Here is a 12,175-nt window from a genome sequence, read left to right as displayed (position 1 = left end):
AAAAATTTTAGTACGATATTTCGAGTTGTATTGAGATTGTTATTTTCATAAGTTTTAATTAATTTTATGATAACATTTTAAATTTTTTTAGTATAATAATATTAGAGTTGTATTTATTTCAATCAAAGAACATTCTTTTACTTATAGGTGACATCGATGTGTCATTTAATAATATATATATATATATATATATATATATATATATATATATATATATATATATAGTTTATAAAAATATAATATTTTATAATTTTCAATTGTAAATATATGTTATTTTATTTTGAACCAATCAAATTAATTATTTAATAATTAATATGTAAAGAATAAAATAAATTATACTAAATTTAAATATTATTATATTATTTATTTATTTTATTCAATTTTCTTTCTCTACCAATAAAATTTCGATTAGTTTTATCAATTCGGAAAATATAACATTCTTTTTCAAATTTAAATATCAAAATATTAGGAAAAAAACAAAAATATGATTTTTTTTTCGTATGTATTTAGTGAGACAATTTATTTTGCATCACTTTTACCTTAATATAATAAAAAAATTATTTTTTTAAAATTTATTATTAAAACAAAAAGATATTATTAAATTTATTAAAAATATATGCTTAGAAAATAATTATAAAAAGTATTTATTAAATTTAAAGCATAAATGATTAATAAAATAATTTATATTGATTAGGATAGAATAGATATTAAAATATTTATAGATAAATAATGGTTATCAAACAATCAACCATTTCCTTTATTAATAATTATAGATAAATTAATCATAAATCATTTTATTCATAAATTACTATCGTTACTATTTATTTACTAATTATTTCACTCTTAGTTAAGACTTTCGATAATTTTTTCAATAATGGTTTAAATTTTGTAAAGTAAATAAATAAGGGTTAAATATGTTTTTAGTCCCTATATTATCAAGTGGTTTTGGTTTTAGTCTCTCTTTCAAAGTAAGATACATTTTAGTCCTCCTTTTAAGGAAACTTTGATTTTAGTCCTCCAAAATTAACACAGTTAAAAACGAGCTGATGTGGCTAACGGAAGACTGAATTTTTTTTTTCTTATACTGAGTCAATGTTTCTCAGCTTTTCTCCATCTCTATCCCTCTTCTCTTCCTTCCATCTTCCACCCAACCTTCGGTTACAGATGCATCATCTTGATTCTCCTCACCCACTCCCCTCCTCCCCTAGCTGTAAACACATACAACGACTCCAACATCATCGAGTAGTAGTCCAAACTGCTCACGACGCTACATCGGAACGACGAGGCTGCTACTGTAGCCATATCCGCCCACCCCTCGCTATCCACCAAAACCACCACGCTTGGAGAGACCATCCGCAAGTCCGCCAACAACGTGATGACATTTCCGAGGTGGCGGAAAACCACTAGGGAAAGGAGCACAGTGGTGCTCTCGCCGTGAACGAGCTTCACTACCTTAAAGGAAAGCATCTCGAAGGTTCAGAGCGGCACAAAGTCGACTTGGACGCAAATCCTTAGTTCGAGAGTGAACTACGCGAGGTTTTTGCATACTAACGTGCTCCCGACGACGTACTCTTTCGGAACGACAACAGCGATTTGGAGAAGCGGCAATTCTGTGGCCGTTGATTGAGCCACTCCAATATCACCTGTGCGACGTGTAACTTCTTGGTGTTGAAGCAATCCACGGTGCGGATGATGTAACACCCCGGCAACTTACAGGGACAGTTGACTGTCCCCACACATCACCACGAGACTTTCCAGTGTGCTTTGTCCTCACTCGCACACTGGAAAGTCTCGTGGTGATGTGTGGGGACAGTCAACTGTCCCTGTAAGTTGCCGGGGTGTTACAAATGGTATCAGAGCCTAGCCTCTCCTAGTACGGTGTGGTTCGAGGACGAACCAGACGGAAGCTAGTGGGCATGTGACACCCGGGCACTGACGAGGGCGGGGAGTGATCGCCGATGCAAGAGGCATGGTGTAGGAGGCATGGACAAGGAGCGGCTCCTGGCAGGCTTCCAGTGGAAGGGACACATGGACGAATCGAACATACACCAAAATGAGAGGGATCTAGAGATTGTATAGGTATGAGACTATACGATTGAAGGATAGCTTAAAGGAATTGATTTGGCTACTCATATCAACAAATGCATTTGCTTTTCGGTAGCCTAACTCATAAGAACTCCATGGTTAAGCGTGCTTAGCCTAGAGTAATTATGGGATGAGTGACCTTCCGGGAAGTTTACTCGGAAAGTGTGTGAGTGAGGACAAAGCACACTGGAAAGCCTCGTGTTGATGTGTGGGGACAGTCAGCAGGTTGCTGAAGTTGTGGACGAGGTGGTTAAAATCGAAGGTGAGGCGTGTAAGCCCAAGTCCTTCATGATGGAGTCCGTGACAACAGTTGAGTGATCGGTGGGCTTTTTGGAGCCCGGGCTGGGGCTTCGACACAGGTCGAGGACAGAGGTGGGCTCGTAGCAGAGGCCCGTGGTGTTGAGGTTGGGAAGTGCAATGATACTGATTAGGTTATTAGTGGGTTTTGGGTTAGCCCGTAGGGATGAGGGAACGAGAACTTTCATCACTTGGCGAAGACTATCAGAAGGTGTGATGGTATGACCTTTTTGTGCTTTGTGATGTGAATGATGGAGAAGAGGAATTGTGGAAGGTTGAAGAAGGGGGCTTTCCATTGTTATTGTTGTAGCCCTTTTATCTTTGCTTATGTGCGTGTAAAAGGGTAGGGTTACTTCTTTTTGTTTATGTGATTGGGGGAGTAGGGGAATGGGTGAGGAGAACCGAGATGATGCATCTACGACCGAAGGTTGGGTGGAAGATGGAAGGAAGAGACGGGGGGAGAGAGGGAGAAAAGCTGAGAAACACTGACTCTGTATAAGACAAAAAAATCGTATCAGTCTACTGTTAGTCACATCAGCTAGTTTTCAACCGTGCTAGTTTTAGAGAACTAAAAACAAAGTTTTCTTAAGAAGAAGAACTAAAATGTACCTTACTTTAAAAAAGAGACTAAAACCAAAACCGTTTAATAGTATAAGGATTAAAAACATATTTAACCCAATAAATAATGAAAGAAAAAGATAATTATGTTTTAAATATTATCCCTAAATTATATTTTTTAAAATATAATAATTAAAATTACATATTTGAATTTAAAAAAAAAAAAAGAAAAGTAACTCTCTTCCCTTACATCAAAGAGGACAACACACTGTAATTTCCTCTTGTCTTCTTTCTCTTTCTTTCTCTCAAAGTGTTGAAGTTGCAGAGAGAAAAAATGGATTGAGAATTTTCTTTCTCTCTTCTCTTCGGCTTTCACCTTCCTTCGGATCATTCTGGTACTTCCTCTTCTTTCCTCTTTCATTTCATTCTTTTTTGTTGTTTTTATTTTTGTTTTTGTTTGTTTTCTTTCTATTGGTTTAGATCGGCTTTGTTTGCATGACTAGAAGGAGAATCCACGTTCTCTGTTCGTTGTGTTTACGGTTCATGGAATTTATTGCACTCCAAAATTACACTTTTAACATAGAAGAATTTTGGGTTTATTTTTTTTTGTTTCTTTTAGGAAATTCAATTAATTATTGTAAGAAAATTCAATTTGTTTTTAGTTTAACTTATTCTCTTTTGTTGTTTTGTTGTTATCTTCTTTCTTGCATTAATTGTTCTGTTGTTATTTTGCGCCAAATTTGCTTCCTTATATCTCTTTAAAAAAGTCTTCAATTTTTTAGGGTTTATGTTGCTGCGCTGAAAGTTGTTTTGTTTTCTTGTTAGATTTTTGTTTTTGATAGTGTTCTTGTAAAGAAAATAATAATGCATAATTTGGTGAATATTTTTTAAATAAAATATTAAATTTAGTGAATCCTAATCTCAGTTACACTGTGTTCCTTTGAGTGGAAGAAACTGTTAACGCTGATTAGAGAGGACGAATTTGCGAAATGCCTCGTGTTCTCTTCCACTTATTTGCGCTGATTTGCGATTAAAGATTTCAGCTGATTTGCCAAAAAGCACTGTTCAACCAATCCCGCAAATATGAGAAGATTTGGAGTGATTGTTACGGTAAAAACGTTTATACCCCTGTACAAAGACCCAGACGGCGTGGTTCCAGCACTGTGAAAGTGTCAAAGCAGGGCTATCCGGATACATTCATGGCGTATCCGGATCCAGGTTGTTGTAGAAAATGCATTAACGGTGTATCCGGATACAAGTAGGGCGTATCCGGATCCGGTGGAACAACTTCCATGCACGACGATCCCCATCGATGTTCTCGGCGGCAGTTGGCGTATTCGGTTCCGTCTTCTCCAGCAAGTTCGGCTCTCTGGTTCGAGGTGGTCGAAGGACTTCGAAGGTTGGCGTAGTTTCCGGTTCGGTGGTGGATCCCCATCAACGGAAGTTGTGTGTTTTGGGTGTTGCCGGCGTCGTTTCCGGTAGGGTGGTACCTGACTGCTGTTGACGAGAAGGGCGCACATGATGATGGAAGTTGGTCTGTCAGTGGTGTTCGGAGTGGTGTTCGGAGTGGCGACGGTAGCTTTGGTGTCCACGAGAAGGGCAGTTGGGGGTTGGGTCGTTGATGCAGCACGACGTTGTAGATGCAGCAGCAGCAACACAGAAGGGAGTTTAACCATTTTTAAAAATATTTATTTTACTTAATCCCAATTTTTTTAATATTTTAAAAATTAATTTGACTTATTATAAATTAATTTCCTTTCTTTATTAACAATTATAAATTTAAATATAACATTAAAAAAAACATTTTATATTACTAAAATAACTAGGGGCATTTTGGTAATCTTTCATTTCTACCAATTAAACAAATTTTTTAAATCTATCNCATCAATCAAATCCTACACTAATTCTCACAAANTTTACCCTCAAATCCACTCTCAATTACCCACAAATCTACTCAAAAAAACAACAACAAAATTACCCTCAAATCCACTCAAATCATCTCCCCCAAATCATCTCCCCCAAATCATCTCCCCCAAATCCTTTCATAAGAACAAAGACTTAAGTTTGTCAAGCTTTTGATCCTAATCTCTTGGATTTTTATTTTCAATATATATTTGTTTCCTTTGTATATGAACCCACTATTCTTTTTTTTTTCTTTCCTTTTATGCAGTACAACACAAAAAAAAAATGAAAATTAAACAGATTGTTAATCAAACATCAAAACTCATGCAAGTTCAAGATTAGTTAATTGAAACTACAATTAAAAAAAAAATTCCATAAATCAAATGTTGAAATTATAATTTAAATGAAGAACACGAAAAAAAAAATTAAAAACTCACATAATTAGATAAAACATTGCTTTTTTTTGTTTGTTTTTTAATATATCAGAAAAATAAGATAAAAAAAAAATCAAACTAGAATCTTATCTTAGATATCATATTGTACGATTGTTTTTGAACGTCATGATTGTTTTTGAACGTCATAATTTAGTAAGAGTACGATTGTTTTTGAATGTCATAATTTAGTAGAGTCCGATTGTTTCTCAACCTCATAGATGGATAAACCAAGATAAGATTTGCTATAAAAATATCAATCTTTAATAAAAATTAGAGAATTACTTCAATATATAGATAATTCTTTTTCAAATAATACAAATGCATATGATAAGATTTAAAAATTTTACATTAATTTTTGTTATCTCTATATATAAATATTAAGTTTAAGAAAACAGAAATCTTAAACACAAATTTTTACCTATCGAGGTCTATTTATCTAATAAACATAAACTCGTTCAACGAATTTAATATTATGTAAAATTAAAATAAAATTATAATTTATTTAATTTTTTAAATCATTTTTTAATTGTGTTGATAATCTTCATTCTTTTTAAGTTTTTTTTTCTTGAAACATTATAAGATTTAACAAGGGATGTTTTAATGTTTTACTTTGTCGATAGATCATTTAAATTAAAAATGTTATTTTTAAAATTTTTCTTATATATTTAGGAGATAATCCTTTATTAAAAAACTACAAATGATGTTAAGAAAAATATTTCTTTTTAGAAGTTTTCATCTTTATGGGTGAAATTAAGAGGGTGTTGGTCAAATAAATTAGTTTTTTTCTTAACTTTTCATCATTATTTGCATTTTCTCGAACATGGAATGAATGCATAAATGCCATTGAGATGGTTCAGCTAAAGTTTACTTAAATTATACATTAAATCATCATCATAACCAGATATAAAAAAAAAATCAAATGTAATTTGTTTTAGTTTAATTTAAATTTAATATTCAATTCGAACTGAACCAAAAACAATGTTTCTTGATTAAGTTTAGATGACTTCTTGCAATTTACCAATATTTCGTAAATTAGTAATTATTATTTTTGTATCTTTAAATTCAATTACTCAGGATATTCATTATTGATAAAATTACTACAAATTTTCATTTAAAATTAAATTCTAAAAAGAATAGACAAAACTTTTCATGGGCATGAATGACTTGACATGACCATTGCGTCAGCCTGAAAAGACCCAACTTACCCTATTATTCAAAGGATTCCATTATTTTAACACAACTTTTTTGACACGCTTTTGACACACACACACGTGTCAAACTGTCATTGGTTGGATTATTATTTTTTTTTCCAAAAATCTGGGCACCAAAATGAAAAGTGTTTGAAAAATTTTCCTTTTCAAATATACCCTTTGCCTGTTTTTGTCTCAGATTTCATTCTCTCTCTCACATTTTGTTGTCTCCTACGTCGTTCTCTCCCTGCTTCCTCTGTTTGACAATTGGTTAGTGGTTCTCCGTTCTCGGTGATTGGTGGAGATGGGAAGTCCCGAACAAAAGCTTCGTTGGAGCAAGGTAAATGCGTTGTTGGGTCTGATATGGTTTTGGGTTTGGGTTTTTGGGTTCTTGGGTTCTTGCGATGTTGCGTTCTTGTTGTCGGTTTTCGTTGATGTTGTGGTTAGGGTATTTGGTTTTTGGTTAGGGTATTCGGTTCTCGGTTCTTAGTTTTTGGGTTTTTTGTTATTTCCTTTTGTGTTTACATTTGTTTTATTTTTGGTTGAGCAGTTGACGGTTCGTCATTATTTTTCAACGATGTATGTTTGCACTTTGAACGAGTACTTGATGGATGAGCAATGGTTCGTCATTATTTCTCAGACCGAACATGGTGGAATGTCGCAGAACACACCGAATGTAATGTGCAACACCGAACCACAATTGAACACCTATGTGAGGATGGGAAGAAGAATGCGTTATAAGAGTCAAGCCTTGAGGACACCATACACAGGAATTGTAGGACCTAGAAATAAAAATTAGTGATTATTGTATGGTATTTTGAATAGGACAAAAACTTGATGTTGAATGGGACAAGAACTTGATGTTGTAATTAAACCTATATCTTGCAATATATAGTAGATGAATGTTTGGTTGCATGTATTTATGTTATTGAAGTGATTTATATTTTGATTTGGTATACATTTTAAATTTTGAAGAATCCATTTTGGAAGTGATAATGTTAGTGATATATTGAATTTGACTAAATTGGTGAAGATGATGGTGCTAAATTGTGTGTTGTAATTGTTTACTATTGTGTTGTAATTTCAATTTTTAACAAACTGTTGAACATAATGAGGCACCAATGAAAACATAAGGGACCATAGCTGAAGTTCTGCCATGTCTGGTGCAAAAAACTACATTGTAATCGATTACAAGGGATTGTAAACGATTACGCGTGTCTGAATTGGATTCTGCACATCCTGTTGAATTGAAGGAGCCACCAGTGAACACGTGGGGGACCACTGGTGAATAACAGTGTCTTTTGACCCAAGTCCAGTTGTTTTAGTTGTAATTTTATGTTCTTTAGTGAGGAATGACTGCATCTTAATGTTTTGGGTCCCCCAAGATGGAGGTGGGGACCACTTATTGAGAGATTATAGTGTTAAGTGAAGTTCTGCCATGTCTGGTGCAAAAAACTGCATTGTAATCGATTACAAGGGGTTGTAAACGATTACGCGTGTCTGAATTGGATTTTGCACATCCTGTTGAACTGAAGGAGCCACTAGTGAACACGTGGGGAACCACTGGTGAATAACAGTGTGTTTTGACCCAAGTCCAGTTGTTTTAGTTGTAATTTTATGTTCTTTAGTAAGGAATGACTGCATCTTAATGTTTTGGGTCCTCCAAGATGGAGGTGGGGACCACCCATTGATAGATTATAGTGTTAAGTGAAGTTTTGCCATGTTTGATGCTAAAAACTGCATTGTAATCGATTACAACGGGTTGTAAACGATTACGCGTGTCTGAATTGGATTCTGCACATCCTGTTGAACTGAAGGAGCCACTAGTGAACACGTGGGGGACCACTGGTGAATAGCAGTGTGTTTTGACCCAAGTTCAGTTGTTTTAGTTGTAATTTTATGTTCTTTAGTGAGGAATGACTTCATCTTAATGTTTTGGGTCCCCCAAGATGGAGGTGGGGACCACCCATTGAGAGATTATAGTGTTAAGTGAAGTTCTGCCATGTCTGGTGCAAAAACCTGCATTGTAATCGATTACAAGGGGTTGTAAACGATTACGCGTGTCTGAATTTGATTTTGCACATCTTGTTGAACTGAAGGAGCCACTAGTGAACACGTGGGGGACCACTGGTGAATAGCAGTGTGTTTTGACCCAAATCCAGTTGTTTTAGTTGTAATTTTATGTTCTTTAGTGAGGAATGACTGCATCTTAATGTTTTGGGTCCCCTAAGATGGAGGTGGGGACCACCTATTGAGAGATTATAGTGTTAAGTGAAGTTCTGCCATGTCTGGTGCAAAAAAACTGCATTGTAATCGTTTACAAGGGGTTGTAATCGATTACACGTGTCTGAATCGGATTCTGCACATCCTGTTGAACTGTAGGAGCCACCAGTGAACACGTGGGGGACCACTGGTGAATAGCAGTGTGTTTTGAACGTTGTATGTGATTATCTAGTGTTTTACTGTCCATTAAGTATGGCTTTATTTCACTACTTAAGATTTTGTCAAATATAATACAGGAAACATTGGTTGTTCAATGTCATGGACCATTGTACGTTGACGTTGTTCATTGGTTGTGTTCCCTTCGGAACTCACACTCCCTCTTCATTCTGCACATAACCAAAGGAGGAAACAAACTCATATCTTATTCTTTGTTCATTGTCATGGACCACTGTATGTTGACGCCATTGCAACTGCACATATTTCATACAAATAAATCAATGGCGGTGGATTAGGGTTCACAAAACACAAAAAAATAAAGACAACAAAAATAGACTAGTGTTCGAGAAGCGAGACAATGAGAAAGAGAGCNACAACGNGAAAGACACCCAAACCCAAAACGAAACAAAGCCACAACACTAAACAAACCCAAAACGAGGAAAGAACTTAAGTGAAAACGCGAAAGACACCCAAACCCAAAACGAAACAGAGCCACAACGCCAAACAAACCCAAAACGAGAAAGAGAGCTTACCGATACATAATGATTGCGAAAGATCTCTTTTGGTTGCCTTTGGATGAGACGACGCGTTAGGGAGAAATGTGAGAGATGAAGCGAATGGAGAAAGGAGGAGGTGAATGGAGAGAGGAGGAGGCGAATGAAGAGAGGAGGAGGCCAATAGAGAGAGGAGGCGATAGACCCAAGCCAAATTGAACGAAGGATAAAAATGAAACCGCGAAAATTAAATTTCATACGTTTCGTTTTCCAAAATTACCCTCCGGATCATTTAAAAAAGAGTTGAGTTTCTTCACCCAAACAACCAACCGAACGAGGCCATGTGGCGTGTGTCAAAAGTGTGTTAAATGAAGAGTGTCAACGAAACATTTTCCTTATTCAAATCACCCATCACTATAAAAAAAAGTTATGATTTTAAAGCACCACTTCTAATAAAACATGGTATTTCAAAATCTAATTTGAATTGTATTTTTATAATAAAAATTTGTTTTTATAATAGAAGACATGATCTGAATCATAGTTTTTTTTTAAAAAAAAATAAAATAATAAAGTCATAATTTAAAATATGATTCTATTCTAACCAAAGATAAGTGCAGGTTTACTATTTCTTTTTTAAATTTAACTTCAATTTTAAAATATGATTTTAATACTATTTAAAAAAAGTGATATTTTAGAAGACACATTGTATCTCAAAACACAACGTCTCCATATTCTGTACCTTTTTTTTTAAATTGTTTTCAAATTATCCTAAAACCAAAACAACCTGTATAACAAATTTATGTACACTGCATGCCTCTCACTGTTGTGCAGCTACTTCTGATTATATATATGTATATATGTACATGTATTGTCCTAATCATGCAGCATGCTGGTTTTGTTGGATATTATTATTATTATATGAACAAAAGCATATGCAACATGCCATTTGAGTTGGTAAGCCAATTAAAGCATCAAAGCAAGATTAATTTATTTTATTTTCTGTTATTCTCTGACATGTTTGGACCAGTTTATGTTAAAATTAATTGAAGTACTATTGAAAATAAATTCTACATCTTAAAGTCCATTGGTGAAAGAAAAGTTGGTACATATGCAGAAATAAATAGTTGTGGACGGCATTCATTTGGAAGACACAAGATCAAATAGTTAAGAAAAAGATTAGAAAATTGAAAGACATGGCAGCAGCAATGTCGTCGTCAGATCTGAGTGAATTCGTGATGGTTAAGGGAAATGGTGTAAAGGGTGTTTCTGAGATGGGTCTGAAGAGTATTCCGAGAGAGTACATTCAGCCGTTGGAAGAGAGAATGGTGAAGGTTGTGCATGGAGAGTCGATTCCCATCATTGACATGTCGAATGAGGATGATAATGAAGTGCAAGATGCGATCTGTGATGCTGCTGAGAAATGGGGTTTCTTCCAAATCATCAATCATGGAGTTCCTCTGCATGTGTTGGAGAATGTGAAGGATGCAACTCATAGGTTCTATGAGATGCCACCTCAAGAGAAGGTTAAGTTCACCAAACAGAGTTCAGTTTCCAAGCATGTCAGGTATGGCTCTAGCTTTAGCCCTGAAGCTGAGAAAGCTCTCGAATGGAAGGATTATCTCAGTTTGTTCTATGTTTCTGATGAAGAAGCTCAGTCAACATGGCCACCTGCTTGCAGGTAATCTTATATTTTTTTAGGTTTAATTTTTTTTTTCTAAGATATTCAGTTTAGTCTCCACTTTTGAAAATGTCAACCTTTAGTCCTTATCATATGAAAAACTTTTGATTTGTTAACGAATAGAACTAATTTCATATATTTTTCATATCATAGGGACTAAAAGTTGATATTTTTAAAAGCGGGAACTAAACTGAACATCATAACTTAACAGGACAAAAAAGGGTTTAAACCTATTTAATATTATATGTTATGTTTTATATGTTCAATTCTTCATGTTTGTTATTTTAAATATGATATTATTTTTTCCAACTAAAGAGAGCAACATTTTTACTTGTAGGGATGAAGCGCTAGAATACATGAAGAGATCTGAAATCTTGATAAAAAAACTTTTAAATGCGTTAGTGAAAAGGTTAAACGTGAATGAAATTGATGAGACCAACGAAGCATTATTTATGGGTTCAAAGAGGATCAATCTAAATTATTATCCTATTTGCCCTAACCATGACCTAACGGTAGCAATAGGGCGACATTCAGATGTCTCAACCCTTACTATTCTCCTTCAAGACGATACCGGCGGCCTCCACGTCCGGTCACCGAACCACCGTGACTGGATTCACGTGCCACCGCTCTCCGGTGCTCTAGTGATCAATATAGGCGACGCACTCCAAGTGATGAGCAATGGACGATACAAGAGTATTGAGCATCGTGTGTCAGCCAATGGAAGTAAAACTAGGGTTTCGGTTCCTATTTTCGTGAACCCTAGACCTTCCGATGCGATTGGCCCTTTGCCCCAAGTTCTTGCTAGTGGAGAGAAAGCCTTGTATAAAAATGTGTTGTATTCGGATTATGTGAAGCATTTCTTCAGAAAATCTCATGACGGGAAGATGACAATCGAATATGCCAAGATATGTTAGTTTAATTCCTATATGGGGATATACTTTGAAGATGCAGCTATTTGAAGTTAGTTAATGCATTATGTAGCTTGAATGTATGTGCTTTCAAAATAAAGAGGCTTTTAGGGTTAATTTTACATCAAGGTGGCAAAAAATATCTAAAGTCAAGGTTTATTTGTATTATAAACCAAGTTCTAAGTTTGTT

General features: G+C 35.0%; 2 protein-coding genes across 2 annotated transcripts; one reads left to right on the top strand and one right to left on the bottom strand.

The window, feature by feature from the left end:
• Positions 1 to 1,158: 1,158 nt before the first annotated feature.
• LOC106773283 (scarecrow-like protein 15) lies at positions 1,159 to 1,467 on the bottom strand. The gene has a single exon (XM_014659989.1). The coding sequence runs from the start codon at positions 1,465 to 1,467 to the stop codon at positions 1,159 to 1,161; it is 309 nt and encodes a 102-aa protein (XP_014515475.1).
• A 1,724-nt stretch (positions 1,468 to 3,191) lies between these two features.
• LOC106773844 (feruloyl CoA ortho-hydroxylase 1-like) lies at positions 3,192 to 12,133 on the top strand. Its single transcript, XM_014660601.2, has 3 exons — positions 3,192 to 3,335; positions 10,514 to 11,077; positions 11,415 to 12,133. Exons 2-3 carry the CDS (start codon positions 10,593 to 10,595, stop codon positions 11,989 to 11,991), a joined length of 1,062 nt encoding a protein of 353 aa, XP_014516087.1. The 5' UTR covers positions 3,192 to 3,335; positions 10,514 to 10,592; the 3' UTR covers positions 11,992 to 12,133.
• The last annotated feature ends 42 nt before the right edge of the window (positions 12,134 to 12,175 follow it).

Source organism: Vigna radiata, chromosome 9 (genome assembly GCF_000741045.1).
Source record: "Vigna radiata var. radiata cultivar VC1973A chromosome 9, Vradiata_ver6, whole genome shotgun sequence".
Classification (NCBI taxonomy): domain Eukaryota; kingdom Viridiplantae; phylum Streptophyta; class Magnoliopsida; order Fabales; family Fabaceae; genus Vigna; species Vigna radiata.
This window is presented reverse-complemented; position numbering and strand designations above follow the sequence as displayed.

Bases quoted from the DNA above. Each gene is read 5' to 3' on its own strand.
- LOC106773283 (XM_014659989.1), bottom strand. From the start codon at position 1,467: ATGCTTTCCTTTAAGGTAGTGAAGCTCGTTCACGGCGAGAGCACCACT.
- LOC106773844 (XM_014660601.2), top strand. From the start codon at position 10,593: ATGGCAGCAGCAATGTCGTCGTCAGATCTGAGTGAATTCGTGATGGTT. The intron at 11,078-11,414 runs GTAATCTTATAT...TTTTACTTGTAG, and splicing joins ACATGGCCACCTGCTTGCAG to GGATGAAGCGCTAGAATACA.